Here is a 16,458-nt window from a genome sequence, read left to right on the forward strand (position 1 = left end):
TCGGCTTCTAACAAGCTCAACATCAGGACCATTCTCAACACAAACTTCCGGATTCTCCAGAATAGTTTCTCATTCAATTACGAACTTACCTTCAGCAGGTCTCTCAATTGCTCTGTTGACAGACAAGACTCCAAAAACATTCCAGCTCAAACATGCCCATCCTTGTCCATCTCCTAATAGAGGCAGCTGGTCAGACTGTGGAAGAACAAAACTGAACATCCTGCTCAAAGGAAAAGCACCGAGCGACCTTAGGTTCTCCAAATTTATTACAGGGCATGCTGGGGTTGGGGGAAAAAAGGCAGAGGGGTGACAAGATGGCAGCTGGGGATGTGCAGAGGCATCTGATGAAGACTCAGCCCCAGAAATCAATACTTTCATTAGGACTGCTCAGAGGGCTGGGCAGAGCTACTGCCACCTGCTCAGTTTAGTCAGATCAGAAGACATGATGATTTGACAAGATTCCCTTCCCACTGCAGGGGGAAATGAACCAGGGCACCTCCAAAACTGAGACAGTCTTTAAAGTCATGGAGTCATGTGGGTTTGAATCACAGCTCTGGTCTTCTGAGTGATTCTGGGAAATCACTTTGCTTCTCTAAGACTCCAATATCTTCCTCTGAAAAAGGGGGCAGTTTTCCAGTTTATAGTTTGTTATGAGAAAATGTATGTGATCTTCAGAGGGCACCCCAGAGACAAGGCTCTTGGGAGTCAGAGAGTGGGGGAGGGGCTCTGTGTGATGACCCCAGGGGCAGGCAGGGGAGTAGGACTCAGGGACAGTCCCCTCTGCACGGATGAAGCCTGAGCCCCTGCTGAGGCTGGGAAAAGAAACGGTACACGGGGACCGGCTGATGTCAAGAAGGCTTTCATGTGATGGAGTTCTTGGGAGTGTGGAGCTCAGGAGAGAGCTGGGAAATACAGTCTTGACTGCTTGTAAAAAGTTGGAGGAGAAGGAAGACGGGCTAATTTATTTTCCCTACGTGTGCAACTGCGAGGTCATCAAGCTGGACCCACTTGGGATTTCAGACCCAGCCATCATGTGGCTGCTGCCGGGGAAAGCACCGCCCCCTTCTTTCTCCTCTGCATTGTTTTTTTTTTTTTTTAATATCTAGAAACTGTGAGAACGTTCTTATAAAAAACACTTTTCTGTATGCATAAAAAAGACTGGCCGTGGTCAGCAGTTCAAGATGCTCACCAAGTCCCCGAAAGTAGCCAGTGAGAACCGGTGGCCCTCCCATGGTAAGTGGGCTGACCTGCAGTACCCTGGGGGCCTAGACAGTGCTGGCTGTAAGAAAGGCTGAGTTCTTTGGACGGAATACACTTCTGTGCACTAGGGGTCAGGTGGCAGGAACCTACTGCAACCACAGTGAACTTCTCCCAACAGGCCTGGGCTTGGGTCATCTGGTCAGAGGTCTGAAGGGTAACAATGTGACAATAGGATCTCCACTTCTGTAGAAGGGCTCTGTGCACAGGCTCCAGACAGCTGTCTCCAGCCAACGTGACCCCAGCTGGGGTGCTGTGCACAAAAAGCTACCTAGGGGATGGCCAACATAAAAGGCTCCAAGTCATAGGGCTGGCAGCCTGTTCCTCTGGGCCAAGCTCTTTGATTCCCTTGGCTTGAAAGGGAAGCCTAGAAAGAAGGGACTATCTACCTTTCCAGCCCATTCCTTATTCACACCGAGGTCCTGAACTACATCACTGTGTGGAATGACCAGGGAGGTCTCCCAGACCTTTTTGGGGGAACTTGAAGAAGCTCTTGGAGCCAGATAAGCTGCTAGTGGTAGCAGGCTTAAGCCTAGTCATATGACCAGGCAGGCAGGCCTCCTCATGTAGACACCATTTTTCAGGCTATGTGAAGGTAGCAGCCTCAGTTGACCTTGGACCTCTCTAGGTGGCATGGGGATGAGGTGGGGACCATTTCCAGTCTGAAATGGACTCTCGGGGCCCTGTGGCTCCAAGTGGATTCTGCCTACCAGGTCTTTCACCAGGTTCAGGTTGTCTGAGACACTAGGCACACTAGGGCTGGAGGAGGGGCAGGCCGCGCCGGAGTCCTTCCCTCAGGAACTGCATATAGGTAGCTGTGGACGGGTCCTCGAAGGTCGACGAAAAGCTGAAGACGTTATTATTCTCCAGGTCTTCGGGCTTCATGGAGGTGATGTCCAGGAAGTAGTTGGCATTGATGTGGTGGACCTAGAGGAAGAACTGGGTGAAGGGAACTGGGGAGGCCACAGGCCCCATCTACCCAGGCCACCCCAGCCTCCACCAGCTTCGCTGTGGGGTGAGAACAGACAGGCTATCACACCGAGGATGTACTGCTAGAGATTCCCAGGCCGGGCCTTTCCCTTTTGCACCAGCTCCCAGGGTAGGAACCAGGTACCCAGGCCCTTCCTCCCTGGCTCCCCATACTTCCGCAGACTTTTCACCTGAGCTTGGACCAGCAGAAGTGTCATTGTCCTTTCCTCTCCCATCCAGCCCCAGCTGCTGCTCCTGGTTCTGGCTACTACCCACTAAATACCGGCCAGCACACTCCCCTCCTATAGCCCTGTCCTCTCACTCAGGCAAAACTGAGACCAAAGATGGGGCAGCTGTTCAAGGTGGGAGCCTTACTCTACCAGTCTGAAAATGGACATGTTTTCCAAAGCTGCTGTGACCCGATGCCAGGTCCTCTAAGCATCGAGGAGGGGAAGCTTGGCTCAGGCCCTGTGTTCCTCTCTACCCTTCTTCCTTGGCTAGAGTGGCCCAGGGAGCCTTCCTTAGGGCCATACTTTGTCCCCTGAACTGACAAGGTTCCCTGGGGGATGTTTGGCTCTGTTGCTGTCCTAAGAGCCTTGCCCTCTCAAAGCATCTCTGAAGTCTGCTCAGGATCTCCATGCCAGTGATGGAAACCAGCCCTGTGTCCCGGCCTGCGTTCCCCGTCCCTGGGGACCTACCACAGTGCCATTGGGCAGGCAGATGATCATCTCCACAGGGAAACTATACTTCTCCAAGTGCAGGCCTGCCAGCTGCCTGTGGAGTGCATTCTCCTGCTGGACCTGTGGGGACAATGACACTTCCTGCTATCTGCACCCCATGGCATCCTGGGGACTCCCACAGGCTGCTCCCCCTGATCTCTCGCTCACCTGCAGGTCTTCTAGCTCCTTTACCAGGGACCAGGTGCTGATGAAGCTCTCATTGAGGAGAGTTAGTATGGGCGGGCTTTCCAGGACAGTCTCCCGGAGAGTCCGCCCAGAACCTGTTCAAGGCAAGGCCAAAGGTGAGTAGCCCTGACTGTACAGCAATGACTTCAGTCTAGATAAACTCTGTGGCGCTTTAGAAGGTCTCCATAACCAGGTGAAGTAACAGGTTGAAAGAGACAGAAGCCAGGAGTGGTGGCATACACCTATATCCTAGCACTCAGGAGGCTGAGGCAGGAGGATTACCACAAATTCAGGGCCAGCCTGAGCTACACCATGAGTTGTAGGCTAGCCTGGGCTACAGGCTGAGAGCCTGTCTCAAAAAAGGAACAGCCAAGAACAGCCTCTGAAGGAGTAGACAGTGAACGAAGGAGGTGGTGGGGTCAGTCAGCATGGACATACTGGCATGCTTAGCCGCAGCTGGAGGTGGCCCAGAGCCTGCTCACACTGACTGATTCTCCCTCTTTCATTTTTTCTCTTTTCTCATTTTAAAAAAAGACTTAAGTTATTTTTTTATGTGCATTGGTGTTTTGCCTGCATGTATGGCTGTACGAGGACATCAGATCCCCTGGAACTGGGCATCATAGACAGTTGTGAAGTTCCACGTGGGTGCTGGGAACTGAACCCAGGCTCTTTGGCAGAGCAGCCAGCGCTCTTAACCACTGAGCCATCTCTCCAGTCCCAGTGACAGGTTCTTGATGTCACTTAGCTCTCTGTCTTTACACAGGCACTTTCCCCTCCAACCTTCCTCCTCCTGTCATGTGACAACCCCTACGCCATCACTCAGTCTCAGTTTATATGTCACTTTCTCCAAGGAGCCTCCTGGCACCCCCAGATTCACTTCTGGTACCCCACTTTGCCTTGAACACCATCCACTGCCCTTGGGCTACCTGCCCTGCACCTGCGTCTACACCACACCAGGATAATGCGTAGCTACAGCAGGTACCCATAATGGTGTCCGGGTGACAAGATGAGGGCAAGAACTTTCCAGAAGGTCTTCTTGGATAAGAAACCCAAGCCTAGCTTCTGGCATTGTTTCCTCTCTCACGTGCAGATTCTGGTTCACAGAGTATATGTTGACACCCAGTGCCATGACTGGGAGTCAGTATGCTCTGCCCATTTCACTGTTGAGAAAACTGAGGCTCAGGTCAAGGAGGCTGCTTGGTTAAGGTCACTGGATTAAAATGGCCAAGCATATACGAATATGTCTGTCTGGCTTTATTCCTACATTTTGGCACCGTCTTCTAGTCTCACCCAAGTGCTGCAAGCGTCCCTGGGACCTCTGTGGCCCAGGTCCTCATGGCTTCAAATGCTGTTTGTCCCAGAGCCTCTTATGACCCATCCATAGGGCATGAAAGTTCCCACTTCCTCTTAGAGCTGACCAAGGGTTCCCTCACCTCAGCAGGACTGGTCGTCCAAGGCACCCCACAGCAAGATGGAATGGACAAGTTTGTTCTCAGCCTTGGCTCTGTCAAAGGCCTCCGTGAATGGCAGGTACTTAACCTGTGGTCAAACCAACATAGAAACCACTCAGTGGCTGGGGTCCTGTTTGTGGCTGTGTTGGTGAAGTGTGCATTTATCAGTATGTTTGTGTGTGTGTGTGTGTGTGTGTGTGTGTAAAGGGGCATAGCTGAGCCATGTGATCCTTCTCTGAGTTTGGAGTAGCAGAGGGGAGTCCCATGCCCCAACATTAGACCAGAGCTCTGAGCCTTGGCTTCATGGAGTCTTAGTCTGGCCTTCACGCTCAGCCTCACCTTCTTGAAGGGATACATGGCCACCTCTAGGCGCCGGGCAGCTTCTTCCCAGCTCAGCTCCTGATGCCACTTGATCTCCTCAAACACAAACTGGAGGGGTTCTCCTGAGGGCAGGCGGCTGTCAATCATGTTGCCGTCCTCGTCCAGGACCACAGAGGGCACTGAGGGACCCGCAGCCTCCAGCTCCATCTGGGCCGGAAGTCAGTGGTGAGGGGTGTCTCAGAGAGGGGCCCTGAGAAACCTTCAGGGATGCTCTCCTCTGCAGAAGTGGGGAGATGGGGCTCAGGGCGAGTCTTTGCAGCTGAACATATCTGGGTAGGGGCACCTGGATGTTCACCTGGGGTACGTAGCCAATGTCCACCTCCATGTTGCTGGTCTCGCTGGCCCCGTACAGCCACTCCATGTCCACATTCAGGGACCTGAGGATAGCCAGGGGAAGACAATGTCACCATCAAAGCCCAGACACTATCTAGTTAAACACAGACACCATAGGTGTCACTGGGATTTTAACAGCATTGCCTGGGCCAGGCCTGGATAGTGCACAGGGCTCTCATAGCACGACGCACATACTGCTCACGACCCTTTGTGGCAGAGAGGGGGCCAGTGCCTAGCTGCAGGATGCAAGAGCAGCAGTTAAGAACCAGGTTGGTGCTGAGGCCCTCGAAGGCAGAAGTCTGTCTTGGTCAGTGCAATCTGAAGGTCTGCCACATGGGGGAGCCCCAGGACCACTAAGCAATGTCTGTAATACCCTCAGATACTCAATACTCTCAGAGGTGTCCTGGGGCCAGATTCTTAGACACAGTCCTAGAAGCAGTAAAACCTGGCTTGTTATCCACCCTCTGTGTTACTAGGTCCTTGATCAGGTACACCAAGGCCTGCTTCTGCCCCGGCACTGGGTTTAGTAAGTATACGACCATATCTTCGCCCTGCCTCTCTACAGAGGGAAAGAAACCACCCTTACTAGGTTCAGGCTTTCCCAGCCATTGTTACCCCTGATCCATGGGTAACACGGTCAATCTTCTACCAGGACGGTGAAGAAACTGAGGCCCAGAGAGGGCCAGGGCCTTGCTCACAGCCACACAGCCCACTGCTACCAAGAGCAAGTTTTGAATTAGGGCCTCTTGGCACAATCTTCTCACCACCCATGGGCCTGCTTAAAGTCTACTTGCTAACAGGAAAGTCTCTTGAAGCCAACCCCCACGCCACCCCTTGGCCCCCTGATCTGCTGATGGGGCTAATTCAGAACAGGCAAATAATTAGTATAATATTGTCCCAGAAGTCCCCCCAGTGCCCTGTGATGACTGCCTTCCCTCAAGCCCTTATATGTGCTACTTCCCTCCCTCCCCAAGGCCTTTGACTAGATGTCACCTCCTCTGGGAAGCCTCCCTGGACTCCCACGGGCCCTGCCCTGCTGCTGACCTTCCCCGGTGGCACAGGTAGGCTAGGTTTCATGTCTGTCTAAGCTATTTTAGGAGGAAAAGAGCACCGGAGTCTAGGGAGGGCCTGCTGGCAGCTGTGGGACAATAGCAAAGACCCAAGTGGCTTGCTTGGCCCTGGGGCCTTGGCTCTGCAAATTGTGTTGGGGAATTATCTGTGAGAAGACGGCAGGGTCACTCAGCTGTCTCCTGCCGCCTCTTCTTGGTCAGCAACAAGTCCCTCCCAAGTGGTGGCACTGGGGATGGAGGGAAAGGGCAGAGACTGAGGGTCTACGTGTCCCTTGATTTCCGAGCTCAGGGAACTGAATAGCAGCACCAGCAGAACACAGTAGAAAGGTGCCGAGGCTATGCTAGGGCTAGCTCCTACCTGTGATTGGGCACGAAGAGCCTGAAGTCACGGATGTGTGTAGCATCTTTGGATAAGATGATATGGCCGGTGAACTGGCCAGGCGAGAACCAGAAGGGGAAGTCAGGAGGCTCGCTGAGCTGGAACTCGGCGTGGATCCTGTTGGGGATGGAGTTTGCTAAGCCTGGATCCCTCCCCAATCTCTCCCAGAGCCCAGGAGTCTTGGTCCAACTCCTGTGCAGTCAGGGATGAGGAGAAAGCAGGAGATGCTTCAAGTGTCACTCCTCTAGAAGGCTCTGTGCCGCCACCTTTGGAAGCCTTGCCCTAACCCTCTCCGGCCATCCTTCTCCATATTGTGTGTGTGTGTATACATCCCACATCCTGGCCCCGAGTGAGGGTGATACCACCCCGACCACCAGCTAGTTTCAGGTCAGGGCTAAGCAAGTTCCAGACACCTCTCACCAAACCATATGCCCTCTGAAGGAAGTTATTGCTCTCCCGACTCACGGAGGAGGAAACCCGAGGCTCAGAGAGCCAAAGCCCAACATGGAGGGAGGTGGTAAAGTTGGGGGTGGGGGTCTCTGGCTTGGCATTTTTCCTACACTTCCAAGCATGTGACACCCACCGGAACATCACGGTATAGTAGGAATCGCTGATGGCAGTCAGGCAGGCCACGGTGCCCTGAGGGGCAAAGCGGGTCTTCACGAAGGGGCGTGGGTGGAACATGCTAAGTAGGCGGTGGATGATGACCTAGGGACAGCAGTAAGATTGTAGCTGGTTTGCTGGGCCCTGGACCTGGATTGGTAAGCCGAGGGTCGGCTCTGAACCGAAGGTCTCAGAGAGGGAGACTGCGGGGGAGGGGTGCCTGGTACTTGGGTCCAGGTGGAACCTGCATCTCCCTGTGCCGCCCTTACCTCCTTGCCCTTGGGCGGTGGTGGGTAGAAGCGGTTGTTGGACAAATAGCCCGTGAAGACGCTCAGCTCCCCAGGGATAATCCACCAGGGCTGGCCCAGCTCCTGACCTGGAGGGGGCAGAAAGGGCCTGAAGTGGCGGGCGGTGAACACTGCGCTTGGCGAGGCTGCTGTTGTCCAGTTGCGGAGGCCTGACAGAGCGAGGCGGGAGACCTGGGATGGGAAACCAAGGCTCTAGGATATGCCCTGTCTATGTCCCTCAAGGCCAGATAGACCATAGGCTGGGACAGGAGAGGGAGCGTGGTGAAGGTCAGGCCTCGGAGATGGCCACGGGCTTAGCATTGTCCTGCTAGAGAGAGGCCCACCTCACACACAACCTGCCCTGGCTTCAGTGGCTTTCCAGGCCCAGCTCAGGCCAGGGCAGCATAGCATACTCAGGGCTATCTACAAAGGCCTTGGAGCCCAGTGGCAGGGCCAGCTCTTCCATCTGAGGTTCCTCCGTGTCCTTACAGATCATAGGCACCTGTCTGCACACACTGTCTGCAGGTGCGGTGCCCCTTGAAGAATCATTACCAGAACAGGGGAGCGTCATCCCCTTAGGTATGGGGACCACTGGGAAACAGCCAATCCCTGCTGGACAGCAGGCTCCTCCCTCCCTCTCCTCCGCTGTGCCAAAAGAGCCAGTCTTGGAGAGAGGCTGGGCAGGAGGGACGGTCCAGCCAGCCAGAGGACTCTAACAGACAGGTTCTCAAAGGACGGTCAGTCTGAGCTGCCTGCCTGCCGGTCCTGTGCACAGGCTGGCCAACCCTGAAGGGCATTGCTGGAGGAGGGCTTCTGGGTTCCCCAAAACTGCCTCACCTCCCTGAGTAAACAGGTTTCTATTCCACTACCATTCCTACCGTTCTTGGGGAGCATCACCTTCGGGCAGGGACATCACCTTTCATCCCTCCTCCATTTTAGGTCTCCCCACAGTCAAAGCTGTGTTCCCACTTACAGGAGTCCCCCTGACATGCGCTGGACACCCCAATGCTTTATGTCCCAAGCGGTGTTACCAGCTCTCTTCTTACGGCTCCTACTTGGGCAAACGGCGCAGCAAGCACCAGTCCCCAGCCAGGAGTTTGTGTCACCAGCTCTGCTCCACATTTCCACAGGAGCCACACCTGCCCTTGCTCCCCCTGTATCTTCCAGTCTGCTCCCTGCCGCCATCTCCCGGCCACTACTCGTTCCAGGAACTGGTGTGCTTGCACCCCTCAACCCCACCCCCTCCACCCCCAGCCTGGAGAACACAAATCTAATTTCACAATCAACCCACTGATGCATTTTGCTTCTGCAAAACAAAGGCTAGAAGTCAGGCAAGAGACCCCTCAGCAATCTAGCCCACTCTCACAGGCCCGTCAGCAGCCAGCATGCCACTCAGAGGCCTTGGGCCAGCCACACCTGCCCTCTGGCCTGCCTGCCACTTTCTGCTGCAGGCTCTTGCTTAAGCAGAAGAGGGGCTTTGCCAAGCTGGGCACAGATCGATGGCTGCTTGTGGCAAAGGAAACAGCGGGCAAGAGGGTGGGAAGCAAACCCAGTAAATAGGAAGAAAACACGGAGGACCTGGTAGGAGAGGTGACAGCCAGTGGGGGACCGGACATGACCCTGCAATGGGCTATGTCCTCAGGGCCTTGAGCTGGGAAGAAGCTGGCAACACACTCACCTGCCTGTCTCCCCCTCCTCTCTCTCGGGGACTCGTCCTCACAATCCCCGACATAGGCTGAACATGCAACAGGTCATGGACATTTAACAGAGAACCTGCCACATGCCAGGAGGTGGCTACGGGTCCAGGAAATAGATGAGCAGAAAATACCCATCACCCAGACTCCTTCTCCAGCTTGCCCCCATCCCGGGGACAGCGTGTCAGCCGTCACCCCTTCCAGGAAGCTCTCCCAACTCCTGTGGGAAAAGAGGCTTCTGCAGCTCCTTATGTCCTCCTGCCAGACCGAACTGGAAAGCAAGCTCTGTTTTTCGAATATAGTGGGCACATGAGGGATGCTGACAGGCCTGAGGAGGAGGTCACAGGCCTGTCCTCAGGAGGTCTTGTCACCAGTGACCCTCCTATGCCGTTTTACCCAGCCCCAACTCACCCCTAGGAAGCCGTCTTTGCTCTTGGTCATGGTCTCCGTAAGTAGAGGCTGGAATCGGGCTTCTATGGTAAGAGTCTCCTCGCTGGGATCATGGGGCAGCTCCTCCTCCTCGTAGCTGGCCTCAGGAACTGACCCTATGGGACAGAGGTGGCTGGAGAGGCCCTGCCCTTGGCTTCGAAGCCTCACTTCTCTCGGGATGCCTATGACATGGGAGCTAGGCTTGGGACAGAGTTGATAACTAAGTCACCATGCACAGGATTCTACTTTTTCCACATTCCGGGAGTAGATGATGTCATTGGCAACTCCGGGAGTGGATGATGTCACTTCCCCACTGTTACATACTAGGCAAGGGGTGGGGGAAGTCAGGACTCAGGGCCAGGACTGTGTTACTCTGACCCATGACCATTACGATTGATCCCCTGCTGGGTATTTGACTACCATGAGCGATGCAGTCAAGGGGATGATCTTAGCAAAAAGAAAATCAAAATGTCACAGCCTGATGTCATTGGGTGAGCACAGGTGGGCGGAGACTTGACCTGCTTCTCCCCGATCTTTTGGCTGGCTTGGCCTCCCTGCATGAGGAGTTTAGGGCTGGCTGATTCCTCAGCTCTCCCGTAGGCAGATGCAAAGTTCCTCATATTCTCCATGAGGATGGAGCCACGGTGCAGGGCAAAGCAGGGGTGGGTGGGGTGAGGTGGGGTGAGGTGGGAGTGGGGAGCCGACTTCCAAAGCAAGGATGGAATGGGGGTCTATGACAGAATGAAGCATGCTAGCCCTGCCCTACAGATAGACTCCCAAGGACGGACGAAGGTACAGAGACAGTTTCTGGCACTTGGTGGCATGGGTGACTAGCCAAGCGGAATGGGGCACATCATAGGTGCCTATCAACCAGAGTCATCACAAGTACCCAGGCTGCCTGGCCACCCTGCAGCGACTCAGAGCTCACCTCTGCCTATGGAGTGGAAACCTTCAGGGGTTAGATTCAGAAAACCGCCCTTTTTATTAGCAGTCGCCAGCAGCCCGGTTGAGAAGATCACTTTTGGGTTGGTGAGATGGCCCAGCCAGCCAGACCGCTCTGCTCTGGGACTCAAAGCACCTGCCACATAAGCCTGGGTTCTATTCCAGAAACATGTGCCACAGGACAGAACTAGGAGGGACTCTGCCTCAATGGGGTAGACGTGAGATTCTGACTTCCAAACGTTGTCCTCTGACTTCCAGGTGTGTACAAGCTTCACACAATAATATACACTTTATATGTCTCTTTTGTTACAATAGACAGGGTTTCCCTGTGTAGTCCTGGCTATTTTGGATGTCACCTATAGACCAGACTGGCCTTGAATAATTCAGAGATCCACCTGCCTCTGCCTTCTGAGTGCCAGGATTAAAGGCATGTGCCACCACTGCCCGGCTTTGCTGGTATTTCATTATCTGTTAGTCAATGTAGTAAAACCTTGTTTATTTGAGACAAGCTCTTAGGCTGGCCTGGAACTTGGTATTTAAGGGCTGGCCTTAAATTGGTGGTACAATTCCTTCTCTGCCTCCTGAAGTGTGTACCATCCCCTCTGGCCAGTAAAAATCTAAAACAGCAATATGGAAACATCAGACATCGGAAGGGAGGATTACACAGGGTTCACATCAGTTTGCCTTCCTGACAGTGAATGACTTCGGTGGTAACCGTCAAGAGTAACTGGGCTGCTGGGCGGTGGTGGCACATTTGCTGCTCAGAAGACAAAGGCTGGTGCATCTCTGAGTTCGAGGTCAACCCAGCCTTTAGGGTGAGTCCCAGGACAGCCGGGCTGCACAGATAGACCTTAAGTGGTAACGCAGACCTATAATCCCAGTTACTTGAAAGCTTAAGGCAGGAGAACCCACAATTCAAGACTATTCGGGACTCTAGGGTGAGTTTAAGGCCAGTTTGGGCAACTTAGTGTGACTCTATTTCAAAAGTAGAAGATGGGGCTGGAGCAGTTGCCCAGTGGTTAGAGACCATGGCTGCTCTCCTAGGTTCAGTTTTCAGCTCTGTCCTGTGGCTCCCGGGGATCTGATGCCCTCTTCTGGCCTCTTCGGGTACTTCACGCACATGGTGCACATAAAACAATCCTTTAAGATTTACACTTTCACCTGACCACCCTTCTCTAGCAGTGTCCACAGAACCCTGGGCCAGCAAGTGGCCATCCTCCACACCCCTCCCTGAAACCTGGCAAGCCCACGATGGTACTACAGTGCACCCACCCGCAAGAGTATTTGCTTTCTCCTTACCCGCCTCTCGCCCACTGACAGGTTTCCCGTTGGCAGCTGGTGCCCAACTGGGTGCCTAAGACCATAAGTTTGAGAAATAGTAGATCCAACTGGGGACATCGAAGCAAGAGGCCTGCAAGTTAGACATCTGCCTGGACTATTCGGCTTAGTGAGACCCTGTCTCAGAGGCTTGAGCGTGTGGTTCAGTGGGAAAACACTTCGAGTAGCATAAGCAAAGTTCAGTGTTCGGTCTACACACGCTGGGGAGAGGGGCCGCACAGCAACTGGGAAGATGGCTCACTCGATGGCCCTGGAGGCTGTCCTCTGACTGTCACACGCACACCGCGCTCACGGGTGCAGAGACACAGCCTGCACAGGAGGGACAAGCACTTTATAAAGCATTCATTTGAGACTCAGATTGTCCTCCCTCTATCGGAAGGAAATCCGCAGTTGCACCTGGGCAGCCCTGGCTGGCAGCTGCTGGGAATTCAAACAACCTAGCCCTCAGAGCCGGGGCAATCGCTGTGGCCCGTTTGTGACTCTCTACACCGGCCGGTGCACTCGGCCTCTGAATCCTTAACCCTGTGAGCAGGGCAGGACTCTGCAATCAGGTCTACCCTGGCTCTCCGTCTTCTGGCCTGGCAAGCGGGTAGATCTGCCCGAGTCTCCATCACTTGAAATACAGCTAGTGAGACAGCGTCCACAGCCCCAGGCCCGTGACAGGTGTAAAGGCTGAACCTCTTTCAAGTGCTTCAAGTTGAGGACGTGACCGGGGAGGTGACCAGAGGGATGCTGCTGTCACCATTCACAAACATGACTGAAATGGGCTCGGGTGCCAAGGCAACCCCTGTACCCACCAACCAGAAAGTGGTGAGGGTCCGGGATAGGGGCCCAATTTCTTTTAGGCTTCCCCTGAGTGCCCGGCTCCTCTGGTACCTGTCAGTTTCTCCGCAATGGGTTTGAATTCCTCCGGACTGATGTACATATCTTGGTCAGTGTCCAGCGAGGAAAAGAGAAAGAGGCCATCTGTCCCCAGAACCTTCAATGCAGATTCCTGTTGGGGAGGAAGGGGCTGAGCTGAGCACCGCCAGGGCCCCAAACTCTCCAACCCAGCCTCTGAGCAGGCAGCTGCTTCCTGCCTTGTCTTTCAGAGTCCCCTCTACACTTGCCAGCCCATTTGCTCAAATGTCACCTCCCAACGGCCCCAGAGTTCCTTGTCCCCTTTCCAGTCGCTGCTGGTCCCAGCTTCACTCCTCGCCTTCATCCATTGTCTACCCCGAGTTTCCCCCCCCTCCCCTCCCAAAGGCCCGGTCCTACTTTTTACCCTATCCTGGCCATTGTCCCCTCCGACCTCCGACCTCCCCAGTTCCCCGCTTCCCGGGCGCGGGGTAGGGCTTTGCTCTGCGCCTCTTTCTGCAGCCACCGTCCCCCTCCAGTCCCCCTCCGACCTGCCGCGCGGCCGCCTGGGCGTCGGCGAGGAGCGCGCAGGCCCGGGCAGCGGCAACGGCGACGACGGCGGCCAGCAGGGCTCCGAGCAGCGCCAGGGCGCGGGTGCGGCGGCGGGGGGGCGCGGGCTGCGCGCCAGGGTCCGGGCTGTGCGGGCGGCGCGCAGCGGGGCCGTCCCGGGCCATGGCGGCGGCTCCCGGGCTCCTGGCGGCTGCGGGGACCGGGATCGCGCGGCGCGGGGCGGGCGGCGCGGGGCGGAGCCGGGAGGGAGGGCGTCAGCAGGGCGGACTGCCGGCCCATCGCTGCCCTGGGGAAGAGGGAGGCCCCGAGGGCACAGCGGCTGCTCAGCAGGTCCACAGGCCCTCTACCTCACCTCTTTCAAAATAATTAAACTAATGATAATAATACATTCTTTTAGACATTCCTTTACTCTGTAGCTCAGGCTAGCCTGGAACTCGCTGTGTTGTCCAAGCTGGCCCTGAACTTGGGATGATCTTCCTGTCCTTTGTTTGCTGAGCCTTCAAGTATGATCCCCCTCATCCCTGCACACACAGGCTCTTTGCCTTCCTCTCTCCTTTCTGTCCAAAGTTCAGTTAGTTTTGCAAAATGTGTGCTGCTGAAATTATGATCTAAAATGGGGTTAGGGCTTAAAAGGACTACTGGAGAACGGGGCGAGGACAGAGTGGGTTAGTGCAGAAGCGGATCCCCGGCACCCGTGTGAAAAAGTCAGGTGTGCCCGCACACATCTGTTTGTTGATTGGAAGGCTGAGACAGGAAGACCCAGCTAGTCTAGCCAAACAGGTGAGCTCCGGCATGTCTCAAAAAAGAAGCTGGATAGTGATAGAGGAAGAGACCCGACATCGACACAACACACACACACACACACACACACACACACACACACACACACACACAGAGACAAACACAGACACACACAGACACACACAGACAAACACAGACACACACACATGTGCGCACACATGCACATACACAGTCACACACACACACATCTACACACAGAGTCAACACACACATATACACACACATCTACACACATAGTTTCAACACACACACATATACACACATACATACATACACATACATATATACAAAAACATACACACATACATACACATATACAGATACGTAAACATACACACACATATACACACCGACACATATACAGTCACACACATATACATACATACACACATTCACACACACACTCATAGAGCTAGATCCCCACAAATCTGCTTTATAATACCAGAACAGAACATGGCTGAACAGGTTTTAGCCACACATAAAAGTGAAGCTGATGGTCAGTGGTCTCCAGGGATGGCTGGGCCTGTTCTCTGCAGAAACCAATGAAGCTGGCACCTTCCCTTCATGGTCCAGCCGAAGGGCCCTTCTTCAGATGGCTCCTGATCACACAGGCAGTGAGCACTGAGACCTTCCCAGCCAAGGGCCAAGGTTCCCCCCTTGTGTATGGAGAGTCCCAAGGACCCTTCTGGGGTTCACCGAGATGGAGTCAGAGCTGTTGGGACTGCAACCCCAGCAGGTGGTCCAGTGCCAGTAGCTACCAGGTAGATCTGCCTGTACCAGGAATTATTTATTTCTGGAGAACACTGGGCATGCTTGGGGAAGGAAATAGGAAAGAAAAGGATGCGATTGGAGGAAATGTTTTCCTCTCGGTCCATCCCCAGGGACCCTACTTCTGGCTTCTCTTAATTATATCAGCTCCAAGGCCCCAAGGTGACTGCTCTTTTCCAGAGGCTAGCGGCTGTGAAGTTCTAGACTTCAGTCTACAGGAAAGGTGTGTAACCTTTGGAGACCACCATCAACTCCTGTATACTAGCAACCCCCAGTGTGCATGCACTAGTGGATTCCAGGCCATTGTGTGCAAGATAGAGGTTGGCTGGCTATTAATGCTGTCTCATCTTGTTCCCAGGCCACCTAGCTGAGCTTGGTTTGTTGGGTTTTTATTTGCTTTTGGTTTTTTGAAACAGGGTCTCTCTGTGTAGCCCTGGCTGTCCTGGAACTCACTCTGTAGAGCAGGGTAGCCTCAAACTCACAGAGATCTTCCTGCTCTGCCTCCCAAGTACCGGGACTAAAGACATGCGTCACCAATGCCCCAGCCAAGTCTGTCTGTTTGTTTTTATTGAACTCTGTTGGAGGCTGAAGAGATGACCAAGCAGTGGTTGCAAAACTATGAGGACCTGAGTTCAGATCCCTAGCAGTCATGAAAAAAAAAAAAAATCAGTGTAGGATCATCTGCAATTCCAGCACACAAGCAGGTTGGGGGTCAGGGTGGAGATGGGGGTGTCCCCAGAGCTCACAAGCCAGCAAGTCTAGACAATTAGTGGCTTCCCAGGTTCAGTGAGGCCTTATCTTGAGAGGAAGATGGAGACCATGGCTTGACTTTGCTACTATTCTGTGGTTCTTTGGCCACCTGTTGCCACCGTGCTGTGAAGACAGGGCCTCATCTTTCTCTTATATTTTTGGTTGCGAGCCTAGCCTTTAATGGCAGAGCCATCTCTCCAGCCCAGGGCCTTGCCTTTCTCATTCAGGGCCTTCCAGAAGTGGGCCTCCACAGTATCCTTTAGATAGTGTGGTGGTTTGAATATGCTTGGCCCAGGGAGTGGCACTATTAGGAGGTATGGCCTTGTTGGAGGAAGTGTGTCACTGTGGGAGTGGGCAATAAGACCCTCCTCCTAACCACGGAGGATCCAGTCTTCTCCTAGCTGCCTTAGGAACAAGAGGTAGAACTCTCAGCTCCTCCAGCCTTCTGTCTTCCTGGATGCTGCCATGCTTCTGCCTTGATGATAATGGACTGAACCTTTGACCCGGTAAGCCAGCCCCAGTTATTGTCCTCTGTAAGAGTTGCCTTGGTCACGATGTCTCTTCACAGCAGTAAAGCCCTAACTAAGATAGATAGGCAGGAACATTCCGGGACTGTGGGCCTGGCTTAGCCGTGTCCTGTGCTTTGACTACACATCCTCAGAGGACGAGGAGGACCTGACATCTGGTGTTGATG

At 54.1% G+C, this 16,458-nt stretch overlaps 1 protein-coding gene across 1 annotated transcript; it reads right to left on the reverse strand.

The window, feature by feature from the left end:
- Window positions 1–277: 277 nt before the first annotated feature.
- Window positions 278–13,639, reverse strand: SELENON (selenoprotein N). Its single transcript, XM_080921607.1, has 12 exons — window positions 13,427–13,639; window positions 12,915–13,032; window positions 9,741–9,874; window positions 7,618–7,827; window positions 7,329–7,453; window positions 6,725–6,862; window positions 5,259–5,340; window positions 4,922–5,110; window positions 4,565–4,670; window positions 3,114–3,226; window positions 2,925–3,026; window positions 278–2,184 (listed from the first exon to the last, which is right to left on the reverse strand). Exons 1-12 carry the CDS (start codon window positions 13,607–13,609, stop codon window positions 2,011–2,013), a joined length of 1,674 nt encoding a protein of 557 aa, XP_080777733.1. The 5' UTR covers window positions 13,610–13,639; the 3' UTR covers window positions 278–2,010.
- Window positions 13,640–16,458: the final 2,819 nt, after the last annotated feature.

Source organism: Micromys minutus, assembly GCF_963924665.1.
Source record: "Micromys minutus genome assembly, chromosome: 9".
Classification (NCBI taxonomy): domain Eukaryota; kingdom Metazoa; phylum Chordata; class Mammalia; order Rodentia; family Muridae; genus Micromys; species Micromys minutus.